At 41.8% G+C, this 25,385-nt stretch overlaps 1 protein-coding gene across 2 annotated transcripts in view; it reads right to left on the reverse strand.

Annotated features, from left to right (window-relative positions):
* The window catches only part of ssh2b (slingshot protein phosphatase 2b), a 30,877-nt gene extending 6,841 nt beyond the window's left edge, over positions 1 to 24,036 (reverse strand). The window contains exons 1-10 of one of the 2 annotated variants that reach the window (XM_075486921.1): positions 23,778 to 24,036; positions 20,922 to 20,965; positions 1,931 to 2,043; positions 1,742 to 1,806; positions 1,522 to 1,643; positions 1,366 to 1,431; positions 1,174 to 1,239; positions 807 to 1,001; positions 451 to 544; positions 91 to 219 (exon numbers count right to left, since the gene is read on the reverse strand). In XM_075486921.1, coding sequence (XP_075343036.1) covers positions 91 to 219; positions 451 to 544; positions 807 to 1,001; positions 1,174 to 1,239; positions 1,366 to 1,431; positions 1,522 to 1,643; positions 1,742 to 1,806; positions 1,931 to 2,043; positions 20,922 to 20,965; positions 23,778 to 23,840 — 957 coding nt within the window. In that variant the 5' untranslated portion in view covers positions 23,841 to 24,036. Of the gene's footprint in view, positions 1 to 90; positions 220 to 450; positions 545 to 806; positions 1,002 to 1,173; positions 1,240 to 1,365; positions 1,432 to 1,521; positions 1,644 to 1,741; positions 1,807 to 1,930; positions 2,044 to 13,918; positions 14,392 to 20,921; positions 20,966 to 23,777 lie in introns of those variants that run through there. The other variant, XM_075486920.1, reaches the window with a different exon arrangement.
* Positions 24,037 to 25,385: the final 1,349 nt, after the last annotated feature.

The raw sequence follows: 25,385 nt of genomic DNA on the forward strand, positions 1-25,385 counted from the left end.
TGGTGATACGTCTTTCAATTGTGCAGAAGGGGAGTTTGTCCTCTTTGGTGTAAAAATGCAGTAGACATGAGAGCTTTGCTGTCAACCCACCAAGAAGACGTGATCGAAGATCTCTGTAGGACTGTCCATCTGGCCCAGAATGATGATCATCTCGTTGTCAATGAATTCCTTGAACTCTCGCAGGTTGCATGTCATGTGCATTTCCAGCTCCGTTCGGATCTGCAGGACGGTCAGAGAACAGACGCGCATGTGGGCAAAACTACACAAGAAAGAAAGTCAGTAATTTGCTGTTCAGCTAATTCCTGATAATTAGAGGACATTACTTTTTCTTCTTGTTTTTCCCCAAAGCATTTTAATGCTGAGGGGGACCAAAGCTGATGCAAAAGATTTAAGTGATGACGACATCTGCTTGGACTCCCTTCAAATCCAGCAGCCGAAGCACCCACTCACCTCTTTGCAGGTGACATTCTCAAGATCTTTCTGCATCATGATTTCCCTCAAGCTGGTTTTGATCTGTCGCTCTGTCAGCTCCCTTTCTGTAGGACTGCCGAAACATAAAAAAAAAAAAAGATTTTAATATCCTTTAATATTTGCTCATCTTTCAGTATTTCAATAAATACTCATAATCTTTTATGTTCATAAAAACCGTATGTATGTAACTGCATATTGCTCCTGCAACGGCTCAACAAAAAAAAGTTGTTCATAAAAATAAAAATAAATACTCGTACTCTGATAACTCCATAAAAAAGGGGGGAGGGGTAGAGGCAAAAGAAAAATCGGAAAAACCAGATAATGTGGATACTTACACATCAGAGAAGAGCACAGGCGAATCGGCGCGGTGTGACTGTACGTCCTGCATGGCATTCCACTCATTAATACGAGCCTGGTCAGAGCAGACCCTGCTTTGATAGTAGCTGACCCACGTGAGGAATAAGCTGCCTGGGAAGTAGTTGTGACAACGAGCCACTTCGCAGGCTTTATGGAGTGACTGCAGGGCCGACCTGTGAAGCAGTTTGGGGACAAAAAGAAAAAAATCTGATTATTTTTAAGACAGAAGCTCAAGGGTAAAAAAAAGAGTTTTTAATAGATGGCACAAATGAAATACCAACAATGTAAAGGAACATAAAGTTATTAATTTCCATTTAGCTGTGCGATTAATGCAGCGTGACTCACCACATGGCTTGCACAGAAACGGGCTTGAATACATGTATTCGGCTATCAGTCGACACACTGAAACCTCTGAAAGCAATACGAGAGGAAGCACAGTAAAGAAAAGTGGCGTTAATAAATAATATTTTTTTTTTTAAAAAGGAACATTGTCAGCCATCTTTGCAGACTGATGTTTACTGAGCTCTAAGCTCTTACCCATCTCCATCCAGGTGTATTAAGGTGTCGCTCCATAAAGGCAAAACCAGCCCCACAGAACATGAGCTGGAGGGAGAAGAAATCTCCATGTTACAACTTCATGTGCAGTATTGTAACTAGCGTGTAGATATGGGTTTGTGTGCGTCACTTTCTCACCCATCTCCTGGACTAAAATCCATCCCCAGCACCACGCTCTCCTCTGTGTCCTGTCGACCATTGGTTGAGACCACCACCATGTAGCGGGTCACCTGAGTGTGGGCGCTCTCTAAACGAACCGCCTGATGTAGGGGAAAAAAAATGATTGCAGGTAATGACTTGACGGCTCCCCAACAACGTCCTGACTTAATATTGTTTACATATCGAGGCGTGTACCGACCAGCTTGATGTTGTCCTCTGGTCTGAGGAGAGTGAACATGGTCTGTAGATGCTGCTGGATGTCTCCTGGTGAGAGGAGTGCAACAACTTTGAGAGTGATGAACGGCAGCTGAGCAAAAATGGCACCTTATTTGACAAAAGTGCAACTGGTAAACAGGCAGCGGCTGTCCAGGAGAACCTTTGGCCTCACCTGCATGTTTACTCCGCAACTGGGAGAAGCGAGAGCCAGAAGAAGGGGAGGAGCCATTTCCACGAGGTAAGAAGAGAGCAGCTCCTTTAACAGTCAAGAAACTTTCACTGATGCTGCACAGACACAGAGGACAAAAAAAAAGAAAGAAAAACTGAAGTGAGTGATAACCACCAATATATGCAACATAAAATCCAATCTTGCTGCTTTTATAAGTCGTGACTTTACTTTAGTGGCTACATTCAACACAAACTAAACAAATTACCAGAAGGGTTCTGTCAACAGAAAGACAGCCTGCAAATCAATTCATTGTTTAGCCATTTTTTCTTGTGAAGTGCTAAAAGTATCTCTGGTGCAACCTTTCAAAGGAGAAGATCTTGTGCCTCTTAGCCTGGTACTGGCTCAAGTAGTGGCGGATCAAAAGGCGTAAACCAAAATGCCTGTACGGCTCCACAAGCAATCCGATCCATGAAGCACGCAATGTTCCTCTAAGCAACGAGCCTTATGAGATAACCAAGATGGCAGCGTGTGTCCATGCTGCGGCTTCTCTCTCTCCCGACAACCCAACATTTTTGTATAAGTCGCAGTGTTTTTGTATGTCTTCGTCGTCATCGTGTTGTGTCAACCAACATCTGAGGCAAACTTACAGTTGTAAGTTTCTGCTCGACATTGGTAGAAACACACCTTTCAACCCAAACCCAGCGTACGAGGTTATGCTACGAGGCTGCGGTCTGCTTCGGAGGCCTGGACCAGCCCCGACCCCCACTCCTGCACCTCGCCCAGAAAGGAGGCGCCACTAGCGGCATGAGAGGAAACGGAACAGGGGCAAGATTGGAGGTATCCGAGCCATGTTTGCATTTACGGAAACATGGCTTTACACAGCATTCTGCAACCGCCACTACCTCATTTACTGCACCCACTGTTTGTTATTTGTATTTATACTTATACTTTACTGTTTTTGCACATAATAGTATATATTTTATTTCTGATACTTTTTCTCCTTATACTTCTGTTAATATTTTCTTATATTAAGACTTTATTTATTCAGTGTTTACCGATTTACTTTTACTGTGTTGGTAGGGAAACCGAGAGTCCCGAAATTTCAATTCCGAATATGTATGGCAAAATTGACAATAAAGCTGACTTTGACTTATCTGTGTTTTTTTTTTTTTTTTTTAAACAGTTGCGATTGGCTAATGGGGGCAAAACTAGGTGGAGATCTATTTGGATGGGAGGCAAGCCAGGGGGGTATTCCAGAAAGCTAGTTTTGTGAAAACTCTGAATTTGTTAACCCTGAAATGAGGGAAACTTTCTGGAGTTTTCAGTTCCAGAAAGAGAGGTAACTTAAACTCTGGGGCTGTTACTGCGGTAACTTACTCTGTGAACATAACCTGCTCACTGGCAGGTTTTATTAAATAAACTCAGAGTTTATCCCCGTCTGCTCCCTCCTGCTGAGCTTTTACACATGGGGTGTCTGTTTATCCGAAATCCTGTTGATATTAAAGCGGAATTAATCTGCATAGCCTTGCATCGGGAGAGAATTCTTAGACCACGGATCGATATATTGTCATTGCCAGACGAATATGTAATTGAGTGGTACCGTTTTTCGTCTCGCTCCATCAACTATCTGAACAACATTCTCCAGCCATACATTTGTAATGTCACACACCACAGACGTGCTCTGAGTTCAGAGCAAATTACTTGCGCTGGTTTTTTTGTTTAGTTTTTTTGGCAAACGGCAGCCAAATAAAGACAAATCATTAATATTTCACTTCATTATTTCCTACAAATACAAAAGTCAGTATTCGTAGGCCCATATTGTTCCATTAATCAACATATTTCACCTGTGACCATGCACCCACCAGTAATTTATGTTCCAATATTTCTATTTCCAGATCTGCCTTCCTGATTTGTCGCTCCAAGTAAACCATTTCCTGGTCTGTTTTTACCATCTTTTTTATTAGATGGATTCTGTACAAGTCCTTCACTGGTAACTGTAAACATAATGATGACACTAAATTCTACAATTCATGCAACATTAACCTGGTATGTTTACTGTGTGAATCTGTGCTGCAGAGGCTCCTGGTAATGGCACTCTGTTAAAAGGATGTTCAAAAAGGATAAGAATGTGCACGTTTTTCCATCTTTCATTATGTATCCACATCACTTCAGTGTACATGTAAAAAAAAAAAATGTGAATAGGAAGAGAGCCATAGTTCTCTTACACATACTCATATACAGTCATGTGAAAAAATTAGGACACCCCATTAAATAGTCAGCTCTTTATTAACTCGTTGGCTGCCATTGACGTCTATAGACGTCATTTAAAAAAAAAAACGTTTTCTGCCAAAGACGTCTATAGACGTCAATTGCGTTTTTTAACGGAGTGGGCTGGGGAACAATCTAGCGGAGTTTGTCACTAAATCTTAGGCTTGTAAACACTAAACAGAGAATATACTGGCAAAATTACCCGCAAGGTGGCAGCAGTGCAACTTTTCACAAAAAAAAAAAAAGCTTGTTTTCTCAATTTTTTGGTCAAAAACAGCTGTTTTTGGTGAAACCAACCTATGTTCTACTGTCTATTACTAAAGGACTGAAAATGGTAGAAACAAACTTGTTTTTCCTGATGAAAGAAGAGAGTCTACTCTTTCTTTTGGTAATTTCGGTGTGTACATAGTCATAAGACACACTTTTCTGTGGGTCTTGGAAAATCAGTCAAAATACTGTAAAACACTTGGCAGTATGGGTGTCTCTGCACTGAAAATGGCTGGCAGCCAATGAGTTAAGAAATTTTCACATATCAATGTCCAAAATTGTTTTTATTTATTTCTCAAAAAGAAAGTTATTTAATTGCAACTAAACAACCTAAATTAACATCGTTTTACTCATGAAACAAAAGTTATGAACAAAAATGCATATTATAATGGAGGAAAAAAGTTAGGACACCCTACCCTAACAAGTGTTGCCCCCTTTGGCTGAAATAACTTCAGTGAGACGCTTCTTGTAGCCACCTACCAATCTCTGACATCGATCTGAAGAAAGTTTGCCCCACTCCTCAATGCAGAATTCTTTCAGCTGTGAGATGTTTGAGGGGCGTCTTGCATGTACAACTCGTTTTAAATCACTCCACAGCATCTCAATTGGATTAAGATCTGGACTTTGACTTAGCCATTCCAGGACTCTCCACTTCTTAGTTTTTAGCCAGTCCTTGGTGGATTTACTGGTATGTTTTGGGTCATTGTCATGTTGCAGGGTCCAGTTCTGCTTCAGCTTTAATTTTTTTACAGATGGTTTCACATATTCCTCAAGCACCCTCTGATACACAGCAGAATTCATGGTGGATTCTATGATGGTGAGCTGGCCAGGTCCCGCTGCAGCAAAGCATCCCCAAACCATGACACTTCCACCTCCATGCTTCACAGTTGGTATGAGGTTCTTTTCTTGGAATGCTGTATTTGGTTTACGCCAGACATGTCTTGTTTTCTGGTGTCCAAATAATTCAACTTTAGACTCATCTGTCCAAAGAACATTATTCCAGAAGTCCTGGTCTTTGTCTGCATTCTCTCTGGCAAACTTCAGTCTGGCCTTAATGTTTTTCTTAGAGAGCAAAGGTTTCCTCCTTGCACACCTCCCATGAAAATTAAACTTGTGTAGTCTCTTTCTGATAGTTGAGTCACGCACTTTCACATCAACAGTAGCTAAAGCCTGCTGTAGGTTCTGTTATGAAATTTTAGGATTTTTCATGACTTCTTTTAGCATCTTACGGTCTGCTCTGGGGGTGAACTTGCTTGGACGGCCAGACCTGGGCATGGTCACAGTTGTTTTGAATGTCCTCCACTTGTAAACAATTTTCCGGATGGTGGAATGACTGATGTTAAAATCTTTGGAGATCTTTTTAAATCCCTTTCCAGACTCATAAGCAGCCACAATCTTCTTTATGAGGGCGTCAGGCAGCTCTTTGGATCTCACCATGGTGCTCACTCTTACTTCAACAGTCAGGGACACACCAAACTAAATTTCTGAGGTTTAAATAGGGTAAGCCTCATTCAACATGCTGGGTAACGATGTTCTGATCATGTGCACCTCATATGATACACCTGTGTGTGATCTTAATTATTTTAAGTGGCCCAATATATAGGGGTGTCCTAATTTATTCCTCACCAGAAATTGCATTCTTTTTTAATTACATTTTACATAAAGTTGTAAAAAGGCGTTTCTTAATTTTTAATTGTTTAGTCATATTACTTGGATATCTCAGTACTGTTAAATTTAATATTAAATATCCACATGTCCAAATATGTTAAAGAATATACAGGTTTTCATACAATGTCCTAATTTTTTCACATGACTATATATATATATATATATATATATATATATATATATATATATATATACATACACACACACACACACACATATATACTCGTTTTGCGGGCCTCTGCCTTCTTTTTGTTGGCTGAGTAGAACTCACCTGTTAATCTACTAAACTGGATACAGCCACATGTTGAAATGGCCACTGAATGATACGTATAGAACTTTGTTTAATATGTCAAATATGAATACAACCGAAGTGAGTTGCAATCAAGTGCCTATGGGTAAAAGCAAATTATGCCCGACCTGTTTTAATTATGTTTTTATATTTCATTTTCAGTTGCTGCCAAGTGCGTTTTACGCCTGCGAGATTGCAACTAAATGACAATAAAATTTCATTCAATACCTAAACATCACTGTTTTCACCTGTAATAGTATAAGACAGTGTGGATAAAAGTTACATGAATACTAGATTAACTTATGCATTAAACCCGCTGCAGCTGTGTTGCTTTTCTTTCTTTTTTTTTGTTGCTTTTCTTTCTAAAGATGAGCTCTTACTCGCCATATGCTCGCACTAGTCCTTCCAATTCCAGTGGGGTGAAGTATGTTGAGCGTTTCCTTTTTTTTTTGCTTCGGTCTCCAAAGTGACTCGTATCCATTGATGATGGATTTTTATTGTCGTCATGCACGCGCTTAACTCAGGGTGAACATACTTAGAGTTGATTGAACTAACGCAGATCAGCGGTTCTGGAACCGGATACTCAGAGTAAGTCAACTCAGAGTTCAGGGATAGAGTCAGAGTTTGTTGAACCTCCTTTCTGGAATACCCCCCAGGTGCTTTCTGCCAGAGCAAAACAAACATAAGCTCTCCGATTTCTTTGGGTTCACAAGCCGACTTTCTTTGTAATGTGTATATAATAATACACTGTTTGTCTTTTGATTTTGTACCATTGGTTAGACAATATAAATAAGAGTGCTAATGACCTTGCAATGGGAAAGTTGTTCATAATGGTTCATAATTTCAAGACATTTGATCCTCCAACAGTGGGTAATGTCATCACTTTGGCTTTTTACTCCCCAACTGACGCAGAGGCTCAAGTTCCACAGTACGAACATATCTGTTAGCTATGAAGGATTTTACCCTCCAAATGTCAAAAGCGTTTCAAAAAGGATGACTGAATTTCAAGTTTGTTTAACAACACCCATGCCTTCCAAAACAAACATTCTTATGCACAACAATAAAGGGAAGGATTATGAGCTCAAGACACGACAACGGGCAACAAAAGCCAGCTGCTTCCAATTACATGTTGGCTTAACTGAACTGGACATGTTTATAAAACTACAGAGGCACAATAAGCTAAGATGTACTGTCTAATTGAGTTTATTAACCAACAGTTTGTTTTCATGCCATTGCAAAATGTGTGAGTACCTTGGCTTTGACTGGGACGTCACTACTGTCTACTACTAATTGGCAGCTCTGGCTACGTTATGCTGCTTGGGGGCGACTGCTCCCGGAGTAATAGCGTTACGTAACGGTCTTAAGGCATTCCTTCAATTTTGAAATTTCTCTGACGTTTTTTTTAATTACAGACCAAACTGAGCATTAAATGGACTGTTCATGGTCAATAAAGATCCCCTGGGCTTGGAATTTACCTGACGTCAAAGTGAAGTCTCAATGGGCCTCATGCAAGAACATTTTTGTATTTTTATTCTAAAATTTCTCTTACTTTTTTCGTACGAAGGTCTCGTATGAACACGCCACATCAGATTCAACAAACGCTCTTAACTTTGGAAAAAGTGTGTAAACGACCTGCGTAAATGATGAATGCCACCTGTGCGTATTTCAGTGCACGAGGATAGGAAATTTGAATACTCCACGCCCAAAATTATACCATATTAGGAGCTGTGCTCCCTCGCTCCTGTGCCAGGAAGTGTTTAGTGTTGAGTCATGAGAATGGCATCAAGGCGCAAAAAGAACAACTTTACGGGTTCTGAGATTGAAATTCAGCTTTCAGAGATCCAAAAAGGAAAATCTGTCATTTTTAGCAGTGTCAGCAGTGGAATTACGGGACCTGCTAAAGCGAAGACATGGGAAGCAATTACGAGAGCTGTTAATTCCGTGTCACCTGTAGTTCGTAATGTCACCGAAATAAAAAAAAAGAAAAGGTTTGATATGAAAATAGCTTAAAAAACAAACAAAAAAAAAAAAAAAAAACATCTCACCATGAGTGCCATGAGTCGATGACTGCAACTAAAGCAATCAGTTGTTGCCTCATCATGATGGCACTTTGATGGGGCAGTCCATGAGGGTCCATGATCTTCTGGCACCACACCTTCTGGTCTGCCTGGGCTGTTTCAGGTGGAGACCCTTGTTCATGGCAATATTGTGCAAACCTGGCATGCCTTCTCTTGGCTAAAGAGCAGTTTGCCTCCCGCTTTATCGAGATGCACCCACCTGGCCTTCGGCTCAGTGCGCTCCACGACAGGGGCACGGGTGTTTTGATGCGTATAGTCTATTGCTCCGATTATGATTGGCAGTCCAGCCAAGGCATGAAAGTCCCTCTTAATTTGTACTTGTTGGACAGCGGTGTATGGGAATTTGATGTACCATGGGTGATAAACTGATGAGAGCTTTGATGACCAATGGGAGCGCACGACTCACAGAGGACTGGGACACACCCGATCTGTCTCCAATCTCCCTCTGAAAGGTTCCAGTGGCCAAAAATCCAAGGGTGGTGAGGATCTTGATGTGTGGTGGAATTGGGTTTGATCGGCGTGTTTCTCTCTGGAGTTGCGGCTCTAGCAAACTGCATATTTGCAGCAGCACAGTCCTTGGCAATCTAAATCACGATGTCAGCCATTCGTCTGTCTCCACATGGATATCTACACGGTCTCTTCCAAGAGCCTGACGCGCTAAGGCATCCAAAAGTAGCCGCTGGTTTCATTTCCCATTGACCTTGTTATATACAGAGTCAAATTAACCTTCAATTAGTGCATTAAGTCAAACAGAATAATGTCAGCATAATTATGGGGTATAATGTATATATTTATTTATGTTTGCTTCAAAGTACTTAAATATACAATGCATTAGTCAAGCAAACTTGATTGGAATAACAGCGGACTATTTTACGAAAGTCCTACGACAGGTCTGGATCACTCGTAAATTCTGTTCGTACCTGAAAGAAAACGTAAAATATGAAAAGATTGGTGAATGCGCAAATTCTATTAAATCACTCGTACGCACGATTTAAGAACAAATCTGTGCGTACGAACGGTTGTTGCATGAGGCCCATTGTGTCGTACGCCGAAGAGACAAAGCAGATTTACCACTAACACCAGTGATCACTGACTGTAGTTTTTTTTCTTTCCTTACTTAAACAATGATAAACACGGGCCAAGCCTGAGGAAGGACCAGGAAAGGAAGTCTGAAAAGGTCTGTCTGCTATGAAGATGAAAGAGGTGAGGAACAGAGGAAAAGGGGGGGAAAGTGGGACAGAAAGCAGTATGTAAACTAGTAAAGTGACTTTAGTTAGATTAATAATAATGTATATGTATGTATGTATGCATGTACACATTTCAACCAAGGGCTCTAACAATGTTACAAAAAATTAATTTAAAAAGAAAAAAAAAACATAAAATCACAAATATTGACATGGATTTTAATTGGGCTATTTTAGGCTGTCTTTTAGTTGAACTCTTCACTTTTAAACAATAGCCCCTTTCACACTGCGACCCGCTACCTTAGCGGGTCCAAATTGCACCTCCACATTGCACCGCGTCGAGCAAAGTGAAAGCTTGGCGTGTTGGTGACCCGTGTCGCCTGAAGCCGAGTTCAGGGGGCGTTGCCTAGTGGCAGAGCGTCACACGAAACACATAAAATGCTGGGCGTGTACAATGACGTAGGCACAAGCCATGCGTCGGAGGTAGGGTTAAATACACCTTGAGGACTCGTTTTTGCAATTGTATATGGAGTTCATGGAGATGTTATTTTACGGGGTGTGGATGGTTACAATGTGGGATGCCGCCGAAGAACATATGCGGAGAATACAAAAGCACTATAGTCCCCGAAATGTGGCGGTAAATAACGTCCTCTGCTCGGAGGCTGAGGAGCTTGCGGACCTCCTTGTCTCCCCAGCAGTGTTCGAATTATCCACCGGGCTTCGGGGGGGTCAGACTTTTTGCGGATCAATTGATGACATCACCCCCCCCCCCCCCCCCACACAAAAAAAAATATATCATGATATGCAAACACAACAATACGTTATCATTTGCAAACTCCCTGCTAGAGCCTCACATGAATCAAGTGACCACGTTCGCGGGAAGATCACATCAAAGCACTCGTCTCCGTAAACTCCGTGTTGCCAGATTGGGCTGTTTTGGATGACCGTCTGCGGGTAAAAATGGGTATTGGGCGAGTTTTTCTGTATCTGTATATGGCTCTATGGCCATAGAAATAAATACAATTCAGTTTAGACTGGTTTAGTTTAGATGTAGTGCCTCCAAGCGGGGTTTGAGCATGTTTGGAAATCATCTGGCAACCCTGCAAAATCCGCGCTGCGCAGGTGAATTCAGCTCAAATCTGCACGCAGCACTGTCAAGTTCAACCACCTAGCCAAAGTTTGTCTCACACACGTTGCTGCAGCAGGACGTTGCTAACTTTCCAGTTAGCAACAAGCACAGCAGCAGAACCAACACATGCAGAATAATACATAAATATTAAACCTAGCAACGACCCAACTTCAAACAGCTGTATGGCTTACCAAAAGCCCACTAGCAAACTAGCAACTAGCCATTATGTAGTGCCCACGAAACGCAATCAAGAAATGTCAAACAGCAAAGTGAACCCAATGACGCATACAGAATCAAGCTGTAAATTATCAGACTACAACTGCCAAATTCAACATAGCTTGTAATGTCTGCTGTAAACAGTGTGCGCTTTTCTTGAGATTGAAAAGTGCTATCAGACAGCCCCGTGGTGCTAGTAGTCATGGTATACTGCTAGCTGCTACATGAAATGGCTTCAAACACAGTCAAAATTATGATTAATCCTATATTTGTCACGGCGGACATATGGTAAGGAATCCCATTTTTCCTACCTCTTTGTGGGCATGCTATCCTTTTTGCCTTCTTGCTAAACACAGCTATCCTTGCTTCTTGCTTGGTGGAGTCACACTATCCATTTGCCTTCTTCTAACTTAGTTAAATTATATTATTCCAATTGTGCTTTAAACACATGATAAGCCTTGTACTTTATTTTCTGACATCAAGTATGTTGGTTGGTGTATTCTGGATTAGAGCAGTCCGCCTCTGTCTTTGAACTGAAACTACTTGTGCATGTTGACTCGCGATGGAATTCTGATGTAGGCTAACTTTTTTCGCATGGGAGAAAGGGAAGGGCGGTCACCTGTCTTGAGTGTTTGTAAGTTCAGTGCTTTAAAGTTGAAATAATATTAGTCTGATTTGTTAGTTTCATTTAACAAATCATGGGAAACCTCCACCTTGACAGCTTAATTCCACGCGCTCGCATCTCAAACATCATTTTAACGGGCATCAAAACCCTGCATCTCAGTGCTGCCGATGTTTTGGACTATGCGCGAGCTGCCTGCGAACATGCGAAACGCCCGCTGGTGGTACAGTCCATTGAAGGGGTGTTCCAAAACGCATTTTATTTGGTTATTCATAGTACACATTGAAAAATGCTAAGTAACAAGACATTTTCAACACCTGATTTTAATAATAGATCAATTTTTTCAGTACCCCCCAAAAGTGTAATTTAGTCCCATTTGGGAGGTATCAAGTCTCAATCGGGGGGGTCAGACCCCCCCCCCGGTACCCCCCGTAATTCGAACACTGCTCCCCAGTTGGCCATATTAAAAAATGTCTCGAACTTGATGTAGGCTAAAACAGAGTAAAACTTGTCCTCACCTGTCGCTGTTGTTCTGAATCAGCTGTCCATTCTGTCTTTTAAACTCCTCACGTCACGCCACGGCCACGTCCGATCCGCGTCGTTTGCGTTCACACCAAACTCAGCTCGGCAAAAAGACTAGGGTCCTACGCGGGTCGAAAGGCGAGTCGAGTTGATGCGGCAGCCCGGGTCGGCAGTGTGAACGCAGCAGCGGACACGCTAAATTCGCGGATTAAACGCGGGTTATTCGTCAGTGTGAAAGGGGCTAAAGTCTTCATACCATCCTCAGGCCAGCCAAGACCTCAACAGGAATTAGATGTACTGAAAGCATTGGCAACACTGAAACTAGAGAGGAAATGCGGGAAAATACTTTTTTCTAAATAAACAACACACACACAGACAAGCCTGAAGGATCTTAATGCCGATACACTGTGAGAGAGGACAGCCGAGCCTGTTCACACAAACCCAACATCATCTAAAAGCGCAAATAATAGCCGCTTTCGGACAGACCGTTCTAAGAACGCAGTTATCAGAACTGTCCTACTCGAATTTCGTTCTGATAACTGTCCTTCTGTTTCAGTCTGCATTCGCACATGAGTCGGGACCTGATCGGGACTGATGCGCCGCGTGCAGCCGTCTGCGTCAGTGACGTGTTAGCCGTTAGCCGTTTAGCGCCACATTCAACAACAAAACAAAACCCGTAAAAGTAGGAGAGAAGAAAACACACCACAAAGAAGCTAACATGGAGAGCGGGGAGCCCACCGTGTTCATGGTCTGCATGATGGTGATATTAATCATGGACGATCACATCAGGCGTCTAATATCGAGGCTGGAAGAGCTCACAGAGAGTCAGGAGACGATACTTTTTCATTTCATGAAGGAAGAAAGGAGAGCAGAGCGCTGCAGACAAATGAGACCAGTGTAAGTTTAACTTATTAAACACCCGCCGGTTGTGTCTGTGTCTTATGAGGAAACATTTCAGCCGTGATAGCATGACATGGGGCGTAGCTACCAACCACCACACACCTCCGTCAGATGCGTTCTATAGAACTATGAAAAGACCCAGCTGAGGAGAAGGAGCTAAATAGTTATAGGAACTAAGGGAGATAGCCCCGAGTTCCTGTATGTCCGAACACGGGAGAAAACGGCCCCGCGGATTAAAAGGTTATTAGAACTGCCAAAGGTTCCTACAGTCCGAAAGCGGCTAATGTCTAAATGCAGACCAGATCCATCTCGGTTTGGTTGATTAAACATATGAATTGACAGTTAATCCCAGTGTCATCCCCAGCATTTACTGGCTGGACACTGGCTGACAAATTATTCACATCCTTGGAGTCTGTCTAGAGTACACAGTGTGCCTTGTTCGCCTGTGTCCCCTCTGGATGCTTTTGAAACACAGGGGGAGAAGAGGAGGCCCGTGGAGGGGAGAGTAGGTGAAGCTTCTGGCAGACAAATTTATCATGGAGCAAAGGGAAGGAAACATCCTTCTGCAACTACAAATTATGCTGCCGCTGTGCTGTCATTTCCTTCCCATTTAGTTACCATTGGAAAACCACAAGCCTTTGTCGTGCAATAGTGGAGAGTGAGGGGAACGACATGAACTGTCAATACAGCGAAGAGTAGCTACTGTCTCAATATGTGAGTGGCTCACTCAGATTCAAACGGCCAACATCGAGCAAAGTGACGTTGAAAATATTACACCGTGTAACAGAAGTTCACATTAAAAAGTATCATTTCTACATGGGAAGGAACAAGGCATTCAGTACACTTACAGTTGATATATTTCCCCCCGAGAGACCACGGAGTTCTCGGTTAAATAAGTTCTCATGTTCGCCCCGCAGCAGGCGCAGAAGCAGCCGGCCGATGAGCTGCGCGGGGCGGTTACAACACCGGGAGGCATCGCTGGTCGGGTGGCGGCGACAGGACGCCCAGTAGTGGGTGATGGTTACAGATAACTGCCAATTGACTGCGGAGGTGGTCACAAGGAAGGTAGTTTTCAAAATTGTAGTTATTCAAATGCTAAAACTAGGGGTGTAAACTCTAGTTTTAGCATCTAAGTCGTCTCGATATGAAAAAAAGAAAAAAAAGGGGGATATTTAGAGGGGCGCCTGTTACTGTATGAAGAAACGCATGATGCCGGAGAACAGTTGCACCACCATCTGCTCAGTGATACTGCCCCATGTCCGCAGCAGGCTGTGATAAATCCTGCAGCTGAAGGGGAGGAGACACCTAGGGTCCAATCCGTGACAACAGCAGTATGTACAAGTCTGTTTGTCGGATTATTAGCGCCAAGGAGAATTTGGGGGGGGATTTCCAAACAGGGTTTTCATTTATGGAATTTCTTGTGCTTCGACTTCCTGATGTAGCCTACCTTAAGGAAAATATTGGTACAAGAAGTGATCCTGTATGGAAAGTCTGACTATAAAATTCCGTCATTTGATGGAATGTGTGGAAGAAACATGGCAGTTCTTCATATATATATATATATATATATACACAGCTCAATAGGTGGATGTTGCCCTAAGCTTAATTTAGATCAAGAAAAACAAAAGAAAGATTTGTGTCAGACACTGGGCCTCATGCAACAACACGCACAGATTTGTTCTTAAATCGTGCTTACGAGAATTTGCGCATTCACCAATCTTTTCGTATTTTACGTTTTCTTTCAGGTACGAACAGAATTTACGAGTGATCCAGACCTGTCGTAGGACTTTCGTAAAATAGTCTGCTGTTATTCGAATCAAATTTGCTTGACTAATGGATTGTATAGAATAGAATACAACAGAAAAATACTTTATTCATCCCCCAATGGGGGAAAATTCAAATTAGTGGAGTAGCTAAAAAAATTATTAATATTTACAATGATTGTATATTAACAACAACAATAATAATACAAATTCTAATAAAAATACTACTACTAACTAATAATAATAAATGACTAAATAAAATAAAAATAAATAAATAAATCAATTTGAGAAGAACTCAGCTGTCACTGTTAAAAAGCCTTATGGCTGTGGGAACAAAGGACCTTCTGAACCTCTCAGTCCTGCAGCGCAGAGAGATGAGCCTCTCACTGCAGCTGCTCCTCTGTCCTGCTATGCTGTGGAGAGGATGTTTATTGTTCTCCAAAACAGAATACAATTTCCTCCTCATCCGTTGTTCCACCACAGCACTGAGAGGGTCCAGCCTTCTGCCTACAACAGAATATATTTATTAATTAATTATTAATTAATAATCATATTATTAATTAATATATATTTAATTACTTTGAAGCAAACATAAATAGATACATTATACCCCATAATGATGCTGACATTATTCTGTTTGACTTAAATTATGCAACAATTGAAGGTTAATTTGACTCTGTGTATAATAAGGTCAATGGGAAGCGTAACCAGCGGCTGACTTTTGGATGCCTTAGCGCATGTGTGCTCCGAGACCGTGTAGACAGACAAATGGCTGAGATCAGATTTAGATTGCCAAGGACTGTGCTGCTGCAAATATGCAGCTTGCTAGAGCCACAACTCCAGAGACAAACACGCCGATCAAACCCAATTCCACCACACGAGGGTCTCCTACTACCTGAACCAGCCCAGGCAGACCAGAAGTTGTGGTGCCAGGAGACCCCCCTAATGGACCGCCCCATCAAAGTGCCATCTTGATGAGGCAACAACTCAAAAGCACAGCTTTTGTTGCAGTCATCGAGCACCTGGCCATGGCGAGACGTTTTTTTTCAAGCCATTTTCATATCAAACCTTTTCATTTTTATTTTGGGGACATTACGAACAACAGGTGACACGGAATTAACAGCACTCATAATTGCTTCCCATTTCTTTGCTTTAGCAGGTCCCGTAATTCCACTGCTGACACTGCTAAAAATGACAGATTTTCCTTTTTGGATCTCTGAAAGCAGAATTTCAATCTCAGAACCCGTAAAGTTGTTCTTTTTGCGCCTTGATGCCGTTTCCATGACTAAACACTCAACACTTCCTGGCACAGGAGAGAGGAAGCGTAGCCTTATTTGGTATTACCTCGTGGACATGCACTTAAATACGCACGGGTGGCATTCATCATTTACGCAGGTCGTTTACACACTTTTTCCGAAGTTAAGAGCGTTTGTTGAATCTGACGTGGCGTGTTCGCACGAGACCTTCGTACGAAAAAAGTAAGAGAAATTTAAAATAAAAATACGAAAATGTTCTTGCATGAGGCCCAAAGTTTTTGCAGAAAGATGCAAAATGTGAAACTTCAGGTAAAAGGAAATGTAACTATTGGTGGTGTTTTTATTTTCAATTTTCCCAATGGGAGATCAGAAAACCTTCCATTGTCCATTTAATGCCGATGAAGGCCCTTTGTATTGTACTTACACAAGTCTAAAGTACAGGAAACCACAAATAAACACATGTGGTTGAGTTGCATGACACATGGGCACAGAAATTACACTTACAAATGATAACTGGTTGGTGGAGATCAATGGGAAAAGAATGATACTATCACTATAGTTTTTCTGCCATGTTTGCTGCATCTATTTATTTATTTTTTGTGAAGGTATCACAGTGCAGCCAAATAAAAAGGATGTCTTACATTCTTCTGTATGTTTACATTTACTCTCAACTGTGCAGCAGTAAAGGCATAGCTTTGTGGTTGAGTGCATTATTCATAAGCTATTTACTTTCCACTTTTCAGTCCATCCTTACCACTTGAACTCATATCTTACATTCAGCAGAGGCCATACAACTTGTACGACTTAGATGCTTTACTTTCGTATTATTGAAAAAGTTGTTTCCAACCAACCAGCCCAATTCCTGAAGTCTTCAACTTTAGAGAGCTCGCTGAACAAACTGGAGTAACTCTCTTTCTATTTAGGAACTACACAGCATCACAAGACCCGTCAGGGTGTACGTCGCGTCTCTTCCAACGGCAGCTGGGTTAGACTCCAGCCCCCCGTGACCCTGAATTGGATTAAGCAGGTATAGAAAAAAATGGACGGATGGAAACCATCTAGTTTTTTTCAAATTCAGTATGTGTCAGGAATTGATTTTCTGCTCATAGACAAGGCAGTGACAACTATGTGTGCTGAGAACTTTCTCTCTCGTAGAAAAAATTAACATTAACAGAAAAAGCCTCCATTGCAACTCGTCTCCTGATCATCAATTACTCTCACCCCAAACCACGTGCAGAGGAGGCATCCTCTGGACACTGGGATCACAGCTGATCACATTTGTGTTGTTTCATTCCTGCTGCTGGAGGAAGGATAACAGAGTTGCATAACCAGCACTAGGTCTGAGGCCTTTAAGGAACATTCTCACCAGAGTCAGCAACACCTGACACCTTGTGTCCTTCCAGCAACAGAGCAAACAACAACATGCCTACGGGGAAAAAAAAAAAAGATTGAAAAATCAAAGAGAAGACATCAGACACACTGTGTGTTGAGGAGAAACCTGACCTTAAACTTGGTTACACCGATTACTGATCCCTCATGGTTTCAATTCTTAGTGTGGATTACATACCGAGGGCAACTGCTCGGAGGCACCACCTGACAGCAAATTCATATTTCAAGATAAACAACAACAGCAGTTTGGTGTTTTTCTGTAAGGTCTATTAGTGGCCCGTGTCCATTACTCTGCTCGGTCACAAGTGTTTTAAAATGTCCAAGTGTGTACAATGAAACGTGTTTGAGTATCGTCAAACATTAAGTCAAGCGGGAAGAAGACTAAAGCTATTGACACTTATGAGACTTAAATACTTGTTGTGAACGGATAACAGCCACTTTATCCAAACGTTACAGAAAAACACATCAGCTTCCTGTTAAAATGCCAGATGATGCGTTTCATTTCTTGTCATGCAGTTCTCTGTCCCTCACACTGACCCCTTCAAAATTTCCTCCATCAGTTAAGGGAGCGCATGTGGCGTCTTTTGTAAAAAGCCTTGCAGGTCTAGTTAAAAACAATCACAGGCCACAGCATCGTCTTAGCAACCCACATGTTTATGTGACTGTTGGACCCATTTCTCAAGTTCCACCTGACTTCCCTCCTGTTTGACGGCTGAAATTCACACCATCCAATGACAAGCAGTGAATACCAGGATGTGGTTTTTATGGGCAGACAGACACCAGACACTCTGCTGCTGCTCTACAGTTTCCACGTATACAAAAACATAGACAGTCACCTTAGTGCTCACAACACTACAGTACAACGCACCCAAGGTTATTCATTTTCTTCAAACACAGACAAACAAACTCATCAGTGATTAGCACCAACTTAACGTTAGATCTAGTTTAATCTGATTAATAACAGTCTAATCAGTATGACAGATAGCACATAATGTACGAGGCTTAAAGACATACACATGTAACTGTAAGGTCAAAAGAAATGTGGAGACAAAAACGGACTGCTAAATGTAACCAACGTCTTCCTCATTCAGAAAAATAATTCCTCTCTCCACTTTTTTCCCCTCCATCAGACTGATGCGTCATGAAGATTAACTCTACAATTGTAGAATTATCTAAAATTTGTCAGTCTCTTGTCACCATCCTGCTGGTGTCACCGAGTTTAAATCAGCAGCACTGCAGTGGGCCTCGCTTACGCAGGCACACACTGCACCGCTACATACTAGTCTGAATGAATTCACTACCTGTGTCAGAGATGAGCTCTGCTGCAGCAATTGGTTTCTACAGCACGGCAGGCAAAAGACATCAGCAGTGTGCGGTGTGAACGGGCTCAGTTGTGCAGGAAGGTAGAGAGCTGACAGCCTGTTTGCATCTTTTCAGAGATGCGCAAGACAAAGTATTTGGCAACAGGATACAGTCAGATCTGTGTTTGATTGAAACTAACCTTTTAATTATCATTTCTGGCTACCCTTAAAATAATTATTGATTATTTTAATTATGTTGCTGGGTTGCTGGAGCCTATCCCAGCTGTCATGGGTCAAGAGGCAGGCTACACCCTGTTTCGTTCACCTGGTTGACGGAGAAAGTGAGAGTTTCTTTCCATGGCATTCTTTATCTAGTTATGATATCTCATACTGGAAACATCAGGAAAGCTGCACGGTGGTGTGGTGCTTAGCAGCGTTGCCTCACAGCAAGAAAGTTCCTGGTTCGGATCCCGGCTGGGGCCTCTCTATGTGGAGTTTGCATGTTCTCCCCATGTATGCGTGGGTTCTCTCGAGGTACTCCGGCTTCCTCCCACTGTCCAAAAACATGCATGTCAGGTTAATTGGTGACTCTAAATTGTCCCTAGGAGTGAGTGTCAGCGTGGATGGTTGTTTGTCTCGTTTGGGTCTTTGTGGCCCTGTGATGGATTGGCGACCTTTCCAGGGTGCCCTCTGCCTCTTGCCCAATGACTGCTGGGATTTTCAGCTGCCCCCCCACATTGAGTCAACTGTCCCACAGACAGACTCAAACTCCACAATTTTCAGATAGCAAAGTTTATGAGTCTTTGTTCTACTCTGTAGCCCCGGTGTGCTTGGGGAAGTCAATCATGACACAGCTCTCCACCTCGTGCAGATTCTGGTTGTGTCCCTCCAATTCAAAACACATCTTCTGTCAAGTAGAACAAAGTTGGAAACTGTCTGCAGGACAAGGGTCTAACTACGGAAGTAGCTGCAGATTAAAGACCACCAAAACTGCAACCTGGCTAGCCAGCAGATAAGGAAACATGTGGTAGGATGAGCTAATTAACTAAATGTTCAAAATAGAATAAATAAGAAAAATAACTAAAGAAAAAAAATAAATAAAATCACAGCTGAAATTAACACAAACCCCAGCTCTTCATTAGGAACTTCATCTCCATATAAATGTATGTCATCTATTAAAAAATGTAACAAGCTGATAGTGCAAGAGGGTGGAACAGCATGCAGTCAAATCAAGCACTCGGAACACCTGATTTCCACCGAGAACTCCACATTTATCCAGATGCATACGGTCATAGAAAAGGAGAGTAGGAATATGATCAGGTCTATCTAAAATTAGTTTATATATTGTTTCATGTACCTATCTCTGTGTACACAGACACACAAAGCGCAGTATGTGTGTACTGATTTCACTCCCAGCTGCACAAATACACAGTCCTCTATGATGAATGGCTCATAGCGCCAATGACCACACAGACTTTAGGAGCAGTTGACCAATCTGTCCCCGGATCAGCAGTGTAGCTCTCGCTGACCCACATCGACACAGACGCTGCTGCCCCCTGATGGACAGCCAGCAAACCATCATGAATTATCTCACACGAGAGAATTTTAGGCTTTCATGTGAGCTTAAGGTACCAGCATAACAAAGGAGAAGTAAGAGTGCTCATTTCAGTCATGTAGAACATTTAAACAGCAGGGGGTGTAGAGAAATTGCTGATAACCAGTGGACTAAAAGCGGTTGCCAGTATGGTTGAGTTAAACAGGATAAACCAGATCTTCAACTACGAAGAGAACAAGGGGCAGCACTGGATTGAGATACGACTATAGCACAGCAGCGCTCTGTCAAGGCACAGCAGTACAGGAAGAGGGTCTTCGGGGTCAGAGACGTGTGAAATTTACTTTCTTTCCTGTTCCTCTGAGTTTGATTAGGTCAGGTTTTAGAGGCAGAAACTTCTGTGTTCTGATTTGGGTTTGATATCATGATGACTTGGTGTCTTCAACTACTTGGCCTTGCATTACAAATTTCAAAATCATGATTGCAAAAATCACACCGCACTTTCGAAAAATGCCAATGCAACAGGGGAAAAAAAGATGAAGGAGCTTCATCTGAGACAGAAGAGACAATCATATCCATCTCAACCTTACCTCCTCGGCTGAGAGCGGTGGTCATCCTCCCCACTACCGGACTCCTAGGAGGATGAAAAAAGAGAAATATATCTGATAGGGTTCTACAGTCACCAAAGTGAGATTCTGGATGTAATGTTTCAACAAGCAAATGTCTTGCATGAGCCTTTATCGATGATGTGTATATCAGGGTATAGAACTGGTGGCAGCTGGATGACAAATCAAAAAAGCTGACAACTGAGTTCAGAAAAAGCGATACATCATCAGATTAAAATGATCAAAGTAAGTTGGATGTTGACACAGCACAATGCTTTACTGACACATGGTAAAGTTTGTGAGTTCTTATCATTCCTCTCTTTCTGTGTGAAATGACAACATACAAGCCCACATCAGCTATGTGAAAATACTTTTTGTTTAACACTATGCGAGTAACAGCGTGAAAAAGCCATTATAAACCAATCATTATTTTGGCATGGCTCTACTGGATTCATTTTATGGTGCTCTGAGGGAGCAGTCTAAGAAATGTGCAATAAGGAAAGCTTTAAATATGGCAGCAAAGCCCGATTCAACCACACTAAGAGTTAGAAAAAGGAAAAGGAACCGTTTCCCATTGTGGGGTAATAAAGCGCAGCTTGTATGCTTCCATATGCACACAAATATTAAGCCACAAACACATTAAAACTCCAAGCAGCATCCAGTTTTGTGTTGGGTTCTGCCCGAGCAGAGCAGGGGTGCAGAGAGACGGAGCCGGGAGCAATGTTCAGCTTTAACTCAATTTACAAACTCTCGTGAAAATTACCTCAGTCTGTCTTTTTAGATGTGACTGGTCAGATAACAACATATTCACATATATACAAATAAGCAGGGAAACAGGGAGGGCAGAGAGGACAATCTAATAGGAAGCCCCAACACTGAGCAGATCCAAAGAGAAATGAAGGAGTATTATTTTCTCTTTTGTTGTAGTACATTTCTCAAGATTGCCTGCTGCTGTTATTTTATACCGATGTTACAGCCATCTTTGCACTCGTAAAAAAAGTGTGTAGCTGACAGGACTTTAGGAGATGGCAAGATTGTAATACCCCAGTTTTATTTATGTTTGTTGCGCCGAATATAATTAATAAGCCAGTTTCAAATAAAGGCAAAGCACACAAAGCATAAGTAAGGCTATATCTCTACGATTAAATGTAATATGTAGTAATGTAGTAAGTAGCATGGTAAATCTCAGCTGTTCCATGCCATCATACCCAAACTTTGTTTTGGAAAACACATGCAGATTTTTCCAAAGTGTATGGAAATGTGAACCCTGAGTATGCACTCTGGGCGGGGATCTTTACCCATGCACACGTGTTACAGCCGAGATTATCTGCAATGACCAAAACAAAAGTATGAAAATCTCCTCCACTTAAGGCTAAGTGATGGTGCCCAAGTGTACCTGACGCATTGTGTGTATTTTCACTACAAACACCCTCATCAGACAAAACTCCAAACATTCAAGTAAACATGGTGTGGAAAACAAGCATCTCAGGAAAGGCTTTATATAAGTGCACATCACATGACAGCAAGACACAGGAAGCCAGACATGGGTTTGTGCAATCTGTTATCATGGTGCACGACTGCTGGTCACAGTTTAAAAACATATTTTCACAAAAGACTGGCCCACAGTCACATCTCTCACCCACGGATTACTTCAGAGAACACACACGCGAATCTACACTTTTACATGTTTTGAGTTGTTCAAGATGACAGAGCAAATAGGCTCAAATATGCATGTACATTGCATGATGGTTATCATTATGTCTACTCACAGAACCTGTTCTACTCTCAGAATACAAAAGGTGTGAGGGACAGGTTTGCTTTCAGGTCACAATACCCCCGCCCTCGGGGTATTTTGTTCCTTTATCCACTCAGGCCCTGATGGCAAAGGGTGTTTCTACGTATTTAAACGAAGGTGTAAACTTTACTGCCTGAGAAGACACTGCCAATAGTACACAATGCAGCACACACACAGGAAGTGTCGGTGGTTGTGTACAGCAGTATGCTTAACTTTTTCTCTGTTTTCTGATTTTCTAGTTTGGTTCCTGCTTCTGTAGAAACAAGACAAGCAGAAGGCATGGCAACAGGGCAGCCACCTGCACCTCTGCTTTGCATGGGCACACACCTGTATTCACCACGCGCACAAACATGCGCGTGCGCGCGAACACACACACACACACACATTACAGACAGACAGGAAGAGAGGGGGAGACAGGATAAAATATGCGGGACAATCTGGGGGGTTGACTGACGTGCAGAAACAAACAAACAAAAAAAATCCACAATCTCGTATACATATCAAGAGAGCGTACGAAAGTAACGTAATGTGTAAATAAATACCAGCTTTTGAGTGTGTCACAAAGCGTTGACACGGGCGGAAGTTTATGTAACATATCATGAAAACTTCTAAGCTGAGGTTCTGCAATCAAATAACAGTTCTTAGCATGCTGTATTATAAGTTGTTTTGTTATCCTGGACCCTGTGAAGTAGCTAAATAGTAGCAAAACCTTTGAATTGAGAGAAATGTGTGAAAATAAACCATGTCAACAGACTACATTAAAAATGAGGCAAAATTAGGAGTTCTCTCGAGCAAAACTACTAAAGATTTTCGGGCAGGTTAACATAGCAGCGAGCAATGACACTTATTACTGTTCACTGAAAATGATGAGCAGATATGTCACGCATGCGCACGAGTACAAAGGCAAGGCACTTGGTGACAGTCAGCAGCCGATAAAAAGACAGCGGAAACGAAGCCCTCTGTCGCCTTAAACGGCAAGGAGATATGAGTTTGGTGGCGGTGAAAGCCCTTGGGGAGGAGGGCTGAAAAATTTATGCTGCTCTTACCGAAACGCAGGGGCTGGAGCTGGTGCTGGGGGTAGGTGAACGCTGCACAGTAACCAGCGCCATTCAGCGACCGGGAAGCGGACACCTGTGAGGAAGCGACGGCGGCCACAAGAGCATAATTGTCTTGAGAGGACAAAACCTCAGCTGAACCCGAAATATTTATCTCCACTCGTTTTTGCCTCCCTTTTTCTCCCTGATCGTGGACTGCTTGACTTCCCCCCGGCTGTTTCCTCTGTCAACGCCTTCTGCGCATGCCCAATTTCCCTTTGCTTGTCAATCTCGGTTAACCATCTGAGTGCTGGAGGTAAACGAAGCAGTTATGTGTAGTGCCTATCAGTCAAACAATAATTCGACCATTACTTGAGTAATGATTTATTATGTTGAAAAATTAGTAAACCAGTAAGCAGTCTCCAGCTATAGAATTCAATAAATATATGGCCCAGAAGAAGAGCACTCTAATAACTTGATGGAGGTTACTAAAATATAGTCAGGAATTGATCCATTACTAATTTGGCCTCATGGCCACGGATTTAGGGGTCTAGTGAGTCAAGACACCCCTGGTCCAGAGCCTCTTGGCTGTGACTAGTAACTGTTCTTGATAGTCAAATGACCGCAAGGAAACATAAAACAATGACAAGAGACTCAGACTTACTAAAAAGAGCAGCAAAGAAATTCTATATGAATCAAAATAAGAGAGACTCCACATGATGGTTCCAAGAAATCTCTAAACAACCTTAAAGAACCTCAACTTAAGTTTAAGATAACACAAAAGTTACTTAAAACAATCTCAAGAGACACTTACACAGAAGTCCATGTATATTCTATCTTTCTATTTTTTATCTTTATTTCATATTTTATTTTATTCTATACTGCACAGTTGTACACTGGAGCTTGTTGCAATTTCATTTCACTATGGGTGTACATCCACATGTGACAAATAAAAATCTGAATCTAATCTGAATCTGACTAAACCAGAACATCTTCTGACTTGAATGAGCAACAGAGGATACTATACAGGTGCACTTGTTGCGGGTACAGCTGATTGCGAGGATTTTGATGTGTGACATCAGAATATCCTTTTACTTAGTTCTTGTGTGTTTGCAGGCGTCAAACATTTTTATTGACTATTATCCAGAATACTGATGGTAAAAATGTTACCTAATCAACTTTCTAAAGTCACTCTCACTCAAGTCAGTTTTCAAATTCAAATGGAGGATATTTTTAATTCCTTTTTCAGAGCTATAGGAACAACCTATTCTGAGTGTAATTAAAAGTTTAAGTAAGAATTTCGATCAAGCCATTTCCTTTGGATTTCATTATTCTTCACTTGGCTCTTGCGTTCTTATGAATTAATGTTTAGATCAGCTTTGACAAGCATTTATGTTTGGAGGGCTGTAGTTAGTTTTAGTTATTCTTTTAGTTATAGGTATTTTTTGGCTTACTTTAAGAGAGTAAATCTAAAGTTGTGGTATTTCCAGCTGACAGTTGAAGTTCAGAGAAGAAGAGGGCTGTCTTATGGCTAATATGATTTGTTCTTTGCATACCTATGAGCCTGAGTGTAATGGTAGACAAACTGAGAAAAAATGTCAGTCAAAATCTCATGACTCT

The sequence above is a fragment of the Odontesthes bonariensis genome, chromosome 16 (assembly GCF_027942865.1).
Source record: "Odontesthes bonariensis isolate fOdoBon6 chromosome 16, fOdoBon6.hap1, whole genome shotgun sequence".
Classification (NCBI taxonomy): Eukaryota; Metazoa; Chordata; class Actinopteri; order Atheriniformes; family Atherinopsidae; genus Odontesthes; species Odontesthes bonariensis.